At 43.5% G+C, this 14,365-nt stretch overlaps 1 protein-coding gene across 1 annotated transcript in view; it reads right to left on the reverse strand.

The window, feature by feature from the left end:
- Positions 1-14,365, reverse strand: part of LOC125488000 (probable G-protein coupled receptor 139) — a 58,580-nt gene that overhangs the window by 6,635 nt on the left and 37,580 nt on the right. Inside the window, exon 4 of the mRNA XM_048620742.1 lies at positions 1,242-2,086. Within this exon, the coding sequence (XP_048476699.1) occupies positions 1,242-2,086 (845 nt within the window). The remainder of the gene's footprint in view (positions 1-1,241; positions 2,087-14,365) is intronic.

Raw genomic sequence — 14,365 nt, forward strand, 5'->3', positions numbered from 1 at the left:
GACAGAGACAGACTGAGACAGAGAAAGACATAGAGAAAGAGAGAGAGAGAGTGAGTGAGACCAAGAAAGAGAGAGAGGGAGAGTGAGAAACAGAGACAGGAGACAGAGAGAAGGATACGGAGAGCCAGAGTGAGAGAGATACAGAGTGAAGCAGAGAGACAGACAGAATGAGACAGAGAGCGAGAGGCAGAGAGAGCGAGATCACTTTTCAACACGTCAGGAGGAGCAGGATGTGAAATTAAACAGCTATGACCATGCTGAGGTTCAACCATAAGGTCCTCTTTGTATGCCTGCCTTGAGTCCCTTGAGTGGAGTGAAGAACAAAGGAACACGTAAACCTTTTCCAGAGGAGAGGACATACCAGCTGCTCAAAAGTATGCTGAAGAGACAGAGAGTGATGGCAGTTCAGGCATAGCCAAGACAACATTGTGTGCAGTTTGGTCTCTTTGTCTGAGGAAAGATGTTTTTGCTATACAGGGAATGCAATGAAGTTTTACCAGAGTGATTCCTGGGATGGCAGGGCTGAAGTATGAGCAGAGATTGAGTCTATTAGGATTGTATTCACTGGAGTTTATGAAGAGTGAGGAGATAATCTCATGGAACCCTATAAAATCCGTACAGGACAAGACAAGTTAGATGCAGGAAGGATGTTACTGATGGTGGGGATTGCAGAAGCTGGGTCATAGTTTAAGGATAAGGGGTAAACCCTTTTGGACTGAAATGAGGAGACATTACTTCACTCAGTTCATTACCATAGAGCATAGTTTAGGGCAAAAAATGTCTTTTAATCATAAAATCAAGAATACAGAAGATATCGTTCTTGTAGCTGAAGGGAAGAGGGATATGGGAGGTGGGTGGATAAAGGCAATGAGCTCAATGATAACCATGATCATGTTGAATGGTGGAGCAGGTTTGAGAAGCCCAATGTCGTGCTACTGTTCTTATCTTCTATTTAACTCTGTTTCTTTGAAGGGAGAGGTAATCGCCAAAGTATTTTCAATAATCAATAAGATCAGATGTGAGAAGTGAGAATGGAACTGGTGAAGGGGAAATCACCATTAGTTCTAATCCTCCAGCCATAGCTTTTGTTTACTGAAGAACTGCTCTTTCTGTGTATAGTTGTTGGGAACTGAACTGGAAAGGTTTCACTCAAGGCCTGGAACAATAGGGAGAAGTTATTTGTTTCTTTTCACAGCTAATTGAGTAATTGATGCAAATGAACATTTCACTGTTCTCCTGACCTGCTGTCTGAACTTAGACTGAGTTGCTCCATAAATAAACGCATTTGTGCAGCAACTTAAGGTCTGCAGCATGTACCCGACCCGTTGAAAAGCTATTTGGAAATCATTATAATGCATAGGTTTTTGTCCTGTTACCTTATAATATACAAAATCTATGACATACACTAACCAAAGAAGGATGAAGTTGCTGGATATGGTGAAAAGTAAAATCATCGACTTCCTTCTGCTCTCCATCTCTGCGTCTCTGTGATTAACTTCTTTGCCCTGACCCCTCAGTCCCTTCCGGACTTGACTGGCCACTAAAATATGTCTAATTGTCAGAGCATTGAGCAACAGGATTAAAAGAAATGGGAGCAATGGTGTCAAAAACTTATCAAATAAGTCAAATCCTTTCCAACCAGGTTCACTATAATAGGCCGGTTTTGGATAGCAGAACCATGCCATATTGTCGATTATCTCTCCAGGCTCAATTGCAAAAAAGAAGGGGATGTTTCTCAAAAATAGCAGAACACCAGTTGCTGTTAGAATCATGATTGATAATCTTTCAGTGCAATATTTTCTTTTGAGTGTCTGGCAACAAATAGCCACAAACCTGTCAAAGGAGAATGTGACAGTGAACCAGACAGAGCAGTCAGTGGCTGCACACAAAAGGACATTGATCACACTGCACACAGGGGTGATATCCAAGAAGCACTGTGGAAAATAATAACCCCGGAGCCGGTTCAGTATAACCTCAGTGATAATGACCAGTAGATCCCCTGTTGCCATGGCCACGAGGTAATTAGTAGTGCAGGTGGAGAGACCGCATTTTCCCTGGGACAGGATTACAATCGCCAATAAATTAACTGTAGAAAACAGGAAAAAAAAGCTGGAAAGCCAGGAAGTTAGTGATTTAAACATTCTATGTGTCTAATGCAGACTGTGTCCTTATTGACCAGACCAAACATCCTCAAAATAGATCAAGGAGATAGCCTAGGCCTAACTTTAATCTTGTTTAAAAGCAATTGTAAGGTGCTTCATTCCAGATTTTATATGATTGTTCAAATTAGGCTTTGAGAAAAACAGACTTTATTCTTAGTCTACAGTTAAAATACAAACAGAAATGTCTTAACTTTAACTCCACGGAAATACTTAACAAATAATATATATTGTTAATGCTACTCGTCAACTCTACCAATTTCAAAGCATCCCATAAACACGTCGTTGGCTTACGAAAATTCAGCAAAAAAGTGTTAGTCTCACGTGCGGTCTCCTCACTCTAATCCAGCAGAATGAAATTTTGAAAGAAACAGATTGTCAGCGGAGAGACAACTCAAGTTCTTTTGCAGCAGCAGAGAGAGAGATCTGTATCAAGCAGCTCCAACTCCAAGACCAGAACTGAAATCAAAACTAAAACCTTGTGTCTGTGTGAGCCTGACTGTACCCCATGCATTCATGTTTCTTTCATCTACATAAAACCAACCACACAGCTATTTATCCTGCTTTTCATGGAGTGGACAGTTTGGCACCAGGTTCACAACAGTTACTTTCAAGAGACACATGACAGCACAAATCCCTCTTAAAGCCAAAGCTCGTCATAGTATAGCAAGAATCTTAGCATCAAAAATGATTTCATCAGGGACATATCAGTGGATAACATTTGAAAAGAATCAACCATCTCTCTCATGTCCTCCGTCTAGGTTTGGGGATGTGTCTGAGCAGACAATCGCTCTTGGGGTTAGTTCAGCAGTTTACTTTTTTAATGATGATTAATGCCTTTGATTTGATCCAATTCACATCCTTAAAGCTTCATGCTAAGTTTCTCCATTAGACACTAAGCCCCACACAGCCACACTGAAATTAGTGAATTGACTTGTCACATGCCCTTCCTCTTGAAAACTTGGATTAGACACCTCTACCCCTATTGCGGTCTCCCAGTATCAGCACACAGATCCTCAGGTCAAACTGATTGCAAACATTGGACCTTTCCCAGAGTTTAACTTCTCATGGATTGCACTGTCCCGAGGTTCACATTCTTCCAATGTACAGATAGCCCCTAGTATTCCATCCATTTTCAGCAGAACTGGATCCTTTTTTAGACTGGGCATTCATTCAGATTGGGAGAAGATTGGATTTTTGGACCCCTCCAAAAATGGCATTTCCCAGGACCAGAAACTCTTCAGGACTTGACCCTCACTTGGCTTCCCACCTCCTTTATATCAGATGTTCTCATTCTCGTCTTCGATTGGAAACCTGATCATTCTGAACTGACTTCAGGCTAAGAGTACTCTTCCCGGGTCACAAACCATCTCCACGGGTGTTGAAAATGTTTAATGCAGGATAATGAAAGCGAAGAGTGAGCGAGGGATGTACAGAGAGCAGGTGAATATTTACCAGGAAGAAAAAGTGATAGGAGGTTGTGCGTGACCAACCTGCCAACTTTGCACCAAGAGAGAACCCACCACCGCATCTCTGAGTCACCACCCTCATTTACTCACAGAGCTGCCCAATAAAGTGGGAACGTTGGTGAAAATCAGTTTATCATCCCTTTCTTATTTCTCAGTTCCACCCAAATAACTTCACTGAATGTGCTTCCAAAGATATGCTCCCTAAGTGCAGCTGTAAAGTTATCCTGAACGAAATACGCCACTCTCCCTCCTCTCTTGCCCCCCTTTCTATACTTCCTATAGTATCTATACCCTGGAATATGAAGTTGCCACTCCTGCCTTTCCCTGAGCGACCTTTCTATAAGAGCTATAAAATTCCAGTCTCATGTTCCCAACCATACCTTGAGTTCATTTGCCTTACCTGTCAGGTTTCTTGCATTGAAATATATGTAGTTTAATTTAGCAGTCTTACCTCATTCTCTGCTTTGCCCTCGCCTGCCTTGACTATTTACAGTCATAGTGTGAGAGAGATGTACAGTGGGGAAGCAAATCCTTAGTTCCAACTTGTCCATGCCGATCAGATATCCTAAATACATCTAGTCCCATTTGTCAGCAATTGGCCCATATTCCTCTAAACCCTTCCTATACGCAGATTTTTTTTAATGTCGTAATTGTACAAGCCTCAAAAACCTCCTTTGGCAGATTATTCCAGACATGCACCACCCTCTGCATGAAAAACTTACCCCTCTTACCTTAAACCCATGTCTTCTAGTTTTGGACTCTCATACCCTGGGGAACATATCTTGGTTATTCAGCCTATCCATGCCTCTCATGATGGTATAAACCTTTATAATTCACCCCTCAGTCTCTGACGCTCCAGGGGAAATGGCCCCAGCCTATTCAGCATCTCCCTGTACCTCAAACCCTCCAACCCTGGCAACGTTCTTGTAAGTCTTTTCTGAACTCTTTCAAGTTTTGTCACATATTTCCATAGACATGCAGACCAGAATTAAATGCTGTATTCCAAATGTGGCCTTTCCAATGTCCCGTACAGCTACAACACGACCTCCAAACCCCCATAAACAATGCACTGACCAATAAGGGCAAGCGCACCAAATGTCTTCTTCACAACTATGCCTACCTGGACTCCACTTTCAATGAACAATGAGCCTGCACCCCAAGGTTTCCTTGCTTGACAACTTTCTCAAGGACCTTACCATTAAGTGCATAAGTCCTCCTATGATTTGCATTTCCAAAATGCAGAACCTCACATTTATCTAAATTAAATTCCATCTGCCACTCCTCGGGCCATCTGATCAAGGTCCTGTTGTACTCTGAGGTAAACTTCACTATCCACTACACCACCATTTCGGTGCCATCTGCATCATAGTTAAGAGTTCAGGATTGTGTCTTAGTATGTGTATGTGTGTGTCCGAGGGAATGTGATGGAGATTGTTTAGACTGAGTTTAACTCTACATATCTGTTTGGGTTATGCCTATCCTTCAAATATATGACTACAATACATGCTCAGGAGCCAGCACGGTGGCTCAGTGGTTAGCACTGCTGCCTCACAGCGCCAGGGACCCGAGCTGAGCTCCCATCTTGGGTGACTGTCTGTGTGGAGTTTGCACATTCTCCCTGTGTCGGTGTCGGTTTCCTGCGGGTGCTCTGGTTTCCTCCCACAGTTAAAACGTGTGCAGGTTAGGTCGATAGGCTGTGCTAAATTTCTTCTAGTGTCCAGGGATATGTAGGCTAGGAGGATTAGCCATGGAAACTGCAGGGTTGCAGGGATTGGATAGGGGGGTGAATCTGGGTGGTATGGTCTTCGGAGAGTTGGTATGGACTTGTTGGGTTGAATGGCCTGTTTCCACACTGCAGAGTCTATGAGACTACCATCGACAGAGCTCCCCTTGCTGGTTTTGTCCTGACAGTGTTTGACTACACAGGAAGCTTTACTCTATATCTAACTCCATTCTCAATTTGCTCTGTGTGGTTTAGATGAGTACAATATCGGGGAAGCTTTACTTTGAATGTTGTATATGCCCTGATGTTATTAACTTGGAACAATGATAGCATGTGCTGTGAATTTTGATTGGAGGCAGAGTGAATAGAGATTTTTGGGATAAAAGAGGCGGAATGGATATGACATCAAGAGTGACTCAATGACATAGAATCCCAATTTCCCACACTTTCTTGACTTTCCCTATTTATAAAGTCAATTTAACTTGCTCCCCTTATCTAACGTACCTGCCTCAGACATACGTTTTCCTCAAAATTTCTTTGGGTCCCATTTCCAGCCACCCAACATCCCCTCCACTGCCCCACCTCGCTGACGAAGTTTAAAGCCACCCATGTAGCACAAGCCAATCTCCACATAACGATATCACTCCCCTTCCAATTTAGGTGCAAACCGTCCTTCTTATGCAGGTCACTTATACCCCAAAAGAGATTACAATGATCCAAAAAATGGGAATCCCTGCCCCTATGCACCAGCTCCCCAGCCAGACATTCATCTGCTCAATCCTCCTATTCTTATTCTCACGAACACATTGCACAGAAACGTCTATCTGAGCCCCTGACTGGGCAGCCCCCTATCACAATCAATTACTTGCACCCTGAAATACACTTCATTACACTAGAACTAGTCTTGGTACCATAAACCTCGCTGTCAAGGCTACATTCCCCTGAAAATCCATCACCCCGTACATTTTATAAAACAGCACATGTAGTTGAGATAGGGATAGCCTCAGGAGACCCCCGCACTGCCTTCTACTTTTCCTACCTTTCCTAGATGTAACTCATCTGCCTGACTGCATCTGTGGTTTTTCTATCTTCCTGAAAACTGCCGTCCATCATACCCTATGGTTCTTGAAAATTCCTGATTGCCTCCAACTGCCGCTCCAACTGATCCATGTGATCTGATAGGATTCTCAGCCAAGCACTCTTCCTGCAAACATAATCTTCAGGAACATTGAAATTCTCCCTAATCATGTTCCCAATGGTGGGTGTGTTCAGAACCGGGGGTCACAGTATGAGGATTCGGGGTAGACGATTTAGGACGGAGATGAGGAGACATTTCTTCACCCACAGAGTGGTGAGCCTGTGGAATTCCTACCCTCATGAAGCAGTTGATGCCAAAACATTGAATATATTCAAGAGACGACTAGATATAGCACTTGGGACGAATGGGATCAAAGGTTCTGAGGAAAAAGGAGGATTAGGCTATTGAGTTGGACAATCAACCATGATCGTGACGAATGGTGGAGCAGGTTTGAAGGGCCGAATTGCCTCCTCCTGCTCCTAACTTCTATGTTTCTCTGTTATCCATCAGGGACAACACATCACTGAAGGCCATCCAAGCACCTTAGTCTACAGACCCAGAAAATAGCACAGTCTTACTGCTCTAAAAACACTCCTCTAGTACAACTTAAAATAATATCATCACCCGATTCAACATTATAGATTTGCAAATAAAAAATAAACAGATCAAGTTTTATAAGTGTTATAAGTCTTAAAAACAAACACGCTGCTGATCAATTGAATCGTGACACTCCCATCAGTGTGTAGTTCTAATTCTGGGGTCTCTCCATGGTCAGCTGTGTATTTCAGTCTTTTTGTCTGTTTCTCTTGGACCGAACGCCAATTTGAGAAAATAGAATAAAATTGCAGAGCTAATTGAAGACTTTTGACTTGGTAATACGATTGATCAGGTCTTTAAGTATCTTTGACAAATATATGAGGATAAAATATTGATCAGTCAGTGCAAAACCAGTGACCAGCTCACTTATAGATTTACATAACTTTAAAAGTTAGAATCACTTACCAGGCACACCAACAATTGCAAGAATCAAGTAGAATATTTTGTCGATAATTTTAACAGTTTCCTGCATTTTCTGTGTGAAACAATCTATCCCGATGCGATGCTAGATATTTCCCTGTATTAAACTCTGTGGGAAGACTTTCTCAGAAGCTTCCATTTATACACAATGGGAGTGCCACAGAATTGTTGGTTACAACATCAGTCAATTCTCAAAGCATTTAGAACAAACACGTCACAAAATTAGGGTCAGTCTCTCTTGTGTTGTGTTTATTTTCGGTTTTCACTTGGAAAATTCCACAAACAAATAAATTCCTCATGGATGAACGAATGAAGATTAGAAGCTGCATTCTGGTTGCAAAAAGGTTGTTGTTTCGAACACGATCAGTCACAGCTTTAGGTGACGTATTATTATTTCAGCACACTTTTAACAGCACTCGTGGCGGCTCAGTCATTAAATTCCACATAATCGAGGCTTCCTCACACAACTGCTCCTCTACAGTCTTTGATGCAGTTAGACGTAAGACCATAAGAAACAGGAACAGGAGTAGGCCATTCTGACCCTTGAGCCTGCTCCTTCATTCAAAAGGGTTATGGACGATCGGACATTCATCACGTCGACTTTCCTGCATTTTCTCCCTGACCCTTGTTTCTCCAACTGATCAAGCATCCAGCTATCTCAACTTTGAACATACACAGACACGTTTCCCCCACAGCTGTCTGTGACAAAGAATTCCAAAGACTCACAGGTTGCCTCATTAACCCAGTCATTAAAACAGGCAATTCTGATTGTGTGTTGCACGTTGGAATGAATGCAAACTCTGAACATAATTCTGCGGCTCCTGACGTTGCCTTAGTGTTCTTGAGAAGTTAGTGATAAACTGCTTTCTCGGACCACTGCAGTCCAAAAGTCAATAAGACAATGAGATTCTGAGACAGAATTTGGCCATTTGGTCTATCATGTCTGCTATACAATTCATTCAATCGTGGCTGCTATGTTTCTCAACCCCATTCTCCTGCTTTGTCCCCGTAACCTTACTAATCAATAGCCTATATATCTCTGGCCTACATACACTCAATGACTTGGCCTCCACTGCCTTTTGCGGCAATGACTTCCACAGATTTACCTGGTTTGGCCGAAGAAGTTCCTACTCATCTTAGTTCTGAAGGATTATCCCTTGCTGCTGATGATATGCCCCTTGGGCAGTAGTCCTTCCTACTAGTGGAAATATCTTGTCCATGTCCACCCTTTATAGGCCTCTCAGCATTCTGTAAGTTTGAATAACGTCCCCCTTTATCCTTCTAAACTCCATTGAGTACAGACACATTATTGACACAGAATCCTCAACTGTTCCTCTTGTGACATGTCCTTCACCCCAGGGATCATTCTTGTAAACCTCCTCTGGACACCTTGCAAGGCCAGGAAGTCCTTTCTTAGATACAAGAACCAAAACTAATCAGAATATTCCAAATACAGTCTGACCAGATCTTTACACAGTCTCAGCAATACGTTTCTGCCATTGTCCTCTAGCCTTTCGAAAGGCCTAATATTACAATGTTAATGCTAATATTGCAATTGCCTTCGTAACTGTCAACTGAACATGCATGTTAATCTTAAGGGAATCCTGATCAAGGATTTCCAAATCGTTTTGTGTTTTAGATTTCCGAAGCCTTTCCCTGTTTTGAAATAGTCTAAAACTCCATTTATCCAGTAACTGCATAACCTCGCACATCCCCACATTGTACTTCATCTGCCACTCCTTTGTTCACTCTCCTAACTTGTCCATCTCCTTCTGCATTAGCCTTGTTTCCTCAACACTACCTATCCATCCACCTATTTCTGTGTCATCAGCAAACTTAGCAACAATGCCTTCAGTGACTTTAACACATCAATGTATAATGTGAATGGTGTTGTCCCAATACTAACGCATGCAGAACTTCACTAGTCCCTGGCTGACATCCTGAAAGTGACTACTTTAACCTCACTCTCTGTATTTTGCCAATCAGCCAGTTCTGTATCTATGCCACTACCTTGCCACTTACACAAAGGCATTTGTCTTATTTAGCAGTCCTCTATCATTAAAAGCTCCCTCAGCACTGACCCTCTGCCAGTCTGGTGCTCACTCAGTAATGACCCTCCAACAGTGTGGAGCTCCCTCAGTACTGATCACCCGATAATGCGGTGCTCCCTCAGCACTGACCCTCTAACAGTGCGACACTCCCTCAGCACTGACCCTCCGACAGTGTGGTGCTGCCTCAGTACTAACCCTCTGACAGTGCTGCGCTCTGTCACCACTGATTCTCAAACACTGCGGCACTCCCTCACTACTGACCCTCCGACAGTGTAGTACTCCCTCAGTACTGACCCACTGACAGTGCAGCACTCTCTCAGTACTGACCCTGCGCGAATACACCACTCCCTCAGCAGTAACTCCCTGATACTGCAGCACACACTCACGTTGACCATCTGACCATGCAGCACTTCCTCAGCACTGATTCTCCAATTGTGTAGCATTGTTCCCCCCACCCCCCGCCCATTCGACAGTGCAATGTTCCCCCAATATTGGCTGTCTGAGAGTGAACCTGGAGCACTGTGAACATTTAAGCCCATATCTCAGGAATGACATATCAGCATTGGGGAATCCCAGAGAAGGTTCACTTGGCTGATCCCAGGTCTGGAGAGACTCTCTTATGAGTAAAGGTTGAGTTGTTTGCCCTTTTCTGTTTGGAATTTAGAAGACAGAGAAAAAAAAAACAACTTGTTGAAACATACAAGATTCTTTGAGGACTTCACAGGGCGGCAGTGGACAGGATGTTTCCCCTTGTGGGTGAGTGTAGCAACTGGGGACATCATCTCAGAATAAGGGGTGGCACAATTAATTCAGTAATGAGAAGGAATTTTCTTCTGTCAGAGCATAATGAACCCACAGGATGCTTCACCACAGCAGGCTGTTAAGTTTGGTCATTACATATATTGAAGTCTGAGACTGACAGATCTTAACTCTTTAAGGCTGTCAGGGGTGGTGGGAAAAAGGCAGGGAAATGGAACTGAAGACTATCAGATTGGCCATAATCTCATTTAGAGATGGAGCAGGCTTGATGGGCTGAATGGCTTATGTCGATTTCGAATGTTCATGGTTCATGTGAATGAAGAAGGCTGTGGGATTGGGATTGTTGGGGATAGTTTGTCACAGGTGTAAGGGGAGAGTAGGTTATTGAGATTGGCCTGGGGTTGATTCAGAGTGATTGTATGGGACAGCGGGATAAGGACTTCGTTTGGACTTGACAGAGGTCAATCGTGGATGAGCAGGTGCATGTTTGAGATTAACGTCCCAGGAGAACCCACAAGAAAAATAACAGCCCTACACTGAACGACGTAGGGGTACAGGGATGTAGTGATTGACACGAGGGCCAGTGGATCACATTGACTCTGAGATCCTTGAATGGGGTTGCTAACCTTGGCCATTGACGGCTCTCTGACTGATCGATAAAAACTGAAAAGTCTCCTCACTTTACTGACTGACTCTGAGCGTGTCAGAGCCAGTGTATTGCGTACGTGTGAGTAAAGGGCGACTTCATGATGGAATTCTGGCCTTGGTGCAGTTGTTTCGGTGTTTAGTAAATACATTGTGTTGTCATAAATTAGAAATCTGAACTGGAATAAAAGTGAACAGTCACTTTTGTTTTGGCAGATTGAGTGTGGGCTAACAGTTATTGCCTGTCCCTAGTTGCTGCTTGAGAAGTGGGGGGTGGGGCAGGGGGGTGGGGGGTGGAGGCGGGAGGTGGGAGGTGGGGGGGGAGGGGTGGTGCGTGAGCTGTCTTCTTGAACTGCTGCATTTCCTCTGCTGTAGGTAGATCTACAATGCCCCTTAGAAAGTGAAATCCAGGTATTTGAACCAGCAACAGAAGGGACAGAGATATATTTCCAAGTCAAGATGCTGAGTGTTTCGGAGGGCCAATTGCAGGGGGTGGTTTTCCCATGTATCTACTGCCCTTGTCCTTCTAGATGGAAGTGCCTGTGAGTTTGGAAGGTGCTGCCTGAGGATCGTTGGTGAATGTTTGCAGAGCATCTAGTAGATGGTACACCCTGCTGTTGCCGAGCAACGCTGGTGGAGGGACCGAATGATTGTAGAGGTGGTGCCAATAAAACGGGCTGCTTTGTCATGGATAGTGTTAAGCTTTTTGAGTGTTGTTGGGGCAGTTGCCATGCAGGCAATTAGATTAAGGGGCGTTAGTTTCACACTGAGATGAAGAAGGATTTCCTACCTCAGATGGTTGTGCTATTTGCAATTCCTTTTTGCAGCGACCTGTGAGGATAGAAACCTTGAGTAGATTTAAGTCTGATAAAGAGAGATAGATTCTTGATTAGTTGGGGAATCAAGGGTTATGGGGCAAGGGCAGGAAGGTGGACGTGAGGATGGTCGGACCGACCACGATCCAATTGTATGTTGGTGCAGTCTCGAGGAGCGGAACAGCCTCCTCCTGTTCTTATTTATTACAGCCTTATGGTCTTACAGGTCGTCTAAGCAATGTTCCACTCAGCCAGCAAGCATCACACATCCCTGATCAGAGAGGAATGAGTCAAGTCAATCACTTGGCACTCAGTTCCATTCCAGTCATGAAGTTATTTATTGTATAGCCGGTGGGGAGTAAGTCACTAGGTTTACTGTGCACTTATCCACTGAGCAACGGAGATCATGTACTTTTGCTTCAGCACATACTAGATGGTTCAGGATTTCCTTAAGAATGAATCTCATTTGGCCAAGAACATTCTTTCTAATTATCGCCTGTGGTCAATATTTCTTTCACAGTGAATCTTGGCACCCAGTCTCAATTTTCAGGGAGCTGCTTATATCTGGTGAGGTAAATTACCATCGTACTTAATGTGCCTATAAATAAACCGGAGAGTGTAAATGCAAAGTCTCACAATTTGGATAGGAACATTTATCGTAATCACACCTACCTAAGCACAGTGAAAAGTTTTGTCCTGCCAGCAGAGCAGGCAGATCACAGCAAACAAGGACATACAGATCATAGGGTGCTCAGACACAGCGAGGCATGCAAGGTTACACTGCGCAGGAGGTGTGCAAAACCTCAGCACCAGCGAGATCAACATTATTTGAAATTAGAGACGTCCAGTCATCAGTCAAATAACAGCAGGGAAGAAGCTGTTCTTGAACTCGTAGGTGCATATATTCAAGCTTCTGTATCTTCTGCATGTTGGAAGAGGTTGGAAGAGAGCATTGCTGGGGCGGGGGTGGGGGTCGGATCGGGGGGGGGGTTTGGTGTACAGCGAGTGTGTCTTTGATGATGTTGGCAGCCTTTCCATTGCAACGGGACGTGTAAATGGAGTCCATGGATGTGAGGTTTGCTTCTGTGATGGTCTGGGCTCTGCGCTCAACTTTCTATTGTCCTGGGCAGAGTGGCTGCCGTACAAGGCCGCTATGCACTCAGAGATATTCCTTTCTATGGTGCATCTGTAAAAGTTTTTGAGGATCCATACAGGCATGCTGAATTTCCAAAGCCGCCTTCGGAAGAAGGGGCGCTGTTTTCCTTGTTAACGGTCATATCTATGTGGGGAGTCGAGGATGATTTTTGATTACTTCACTCCTCAGAATTTGACCCTCTCAACCCTCTCTACCGCAGCTCCATTGATGTGAATAGGAGCCTGTCCTCCTCCTTTCGTTCTGAAACCAATGAACAATACTTCTGTTTTGCCGACATTCAGAGAAGTTGTTGTCATTGCAGCGCGAACCTCAACTGGAATTTTACAGCAGTTTGAAGAAATGCAAAATGCAAGGTATACACAATGAAGAGGGTTCAGGAGGCTTAACAACAGGGGAAGTTAAAAGATGGATGGTGGGCGAGGCTATTCGACAATGGGACCAACTGGACAAGTTGTTTTCGGGTTTTCTGTATTCATTCACGGGATCAGGGCGTCGCTGGCCAGGCAGCATTTATTGCCCATCCCCAATTGCCCAGAGGCAGTTAAGAGTCAACCACATGGCAGTGGGTCTGGAGTCACATATAGGCCTGACCAGGTAAAGATGGCAGTTTCCTTCCCAAAGAGGAAAGGTGCACTGTTACAGACTGAACACGAAATGTGCAAAACCCTTTTGAATATTTTATGTTATGGTCCCAGCTGCTGACAATACTGGTTAAATCAGATCGCAGAGTTAAAGAAGTTGGTAAGGCTTTAAGATTAATTTTGCATTTGATTGCCATGGTTGTTCGTCACTGAAAACATTCACATGAGACTGCCACTGTCCTTTCGGCACACGAACATAAAAGTATTAATGAATAAAATCAAAACTATAAATACATTAGAAATTGGGAAACGTCTCAACAAGAAACACAAAAGCAAAGACAGCCTTTTCACCACCAAATCCATTGCAGACACTTCACCTCGTTGAAATATTCTAATTTCAACTCGTTAATTCATTCCATAACTGATTATTTCCTATTTTAGTGACTTAGAGGTTTCTTTCCAATTTTGAGAACATGGACTGATTTTTCATTTAATGCAACCAGGGAAATTGCGCAAACTCTTTCAACTTGGAGATCCTGTTGCTGGACTGAAAATACATCTTCAAATAGAGGTCAGACCTGTATGCTTATTTGCATAGCTCAATAACTGGAGTAATCGAATCTTTTACTCCATTGATGAACTCTTCTCTGAATTTAGTCTGCGTTAGAGCGTATATGCAGGTGTTGGTGCACGAATTCAGAAGCCGTAGCATGAATTCAATTTCTTGAAAGACAAATATCGGCTTATTTAAAGTCTTGTCTCCATAATTATAGTTTACTTCTTGCCAGTTCAAAGAGCGTAAAACATATGTCATCCACTGCAGTATAAAATTGGCAGACAAAGCAAACAGCAAGATGATGGACTTTTTCCGGTTTGCCACCTCTGGATTGGTATTATTATGTCCATTTCCAT

The sequence above is a fragment of the Rhincodon typus genome, chromosome 48, assembly GCF_021869965.1.
Source record: "Rhincodon typus isolate 14 chromosome 48, sRhiTyp1.1, whole genome shotgun sequence".
NCBI lineage: Eukaryota > Metazoa > Chordata > Chondrichthyes > Orectolobiformes > Rhincodontidae > Rhincodon > Rhincodon typus.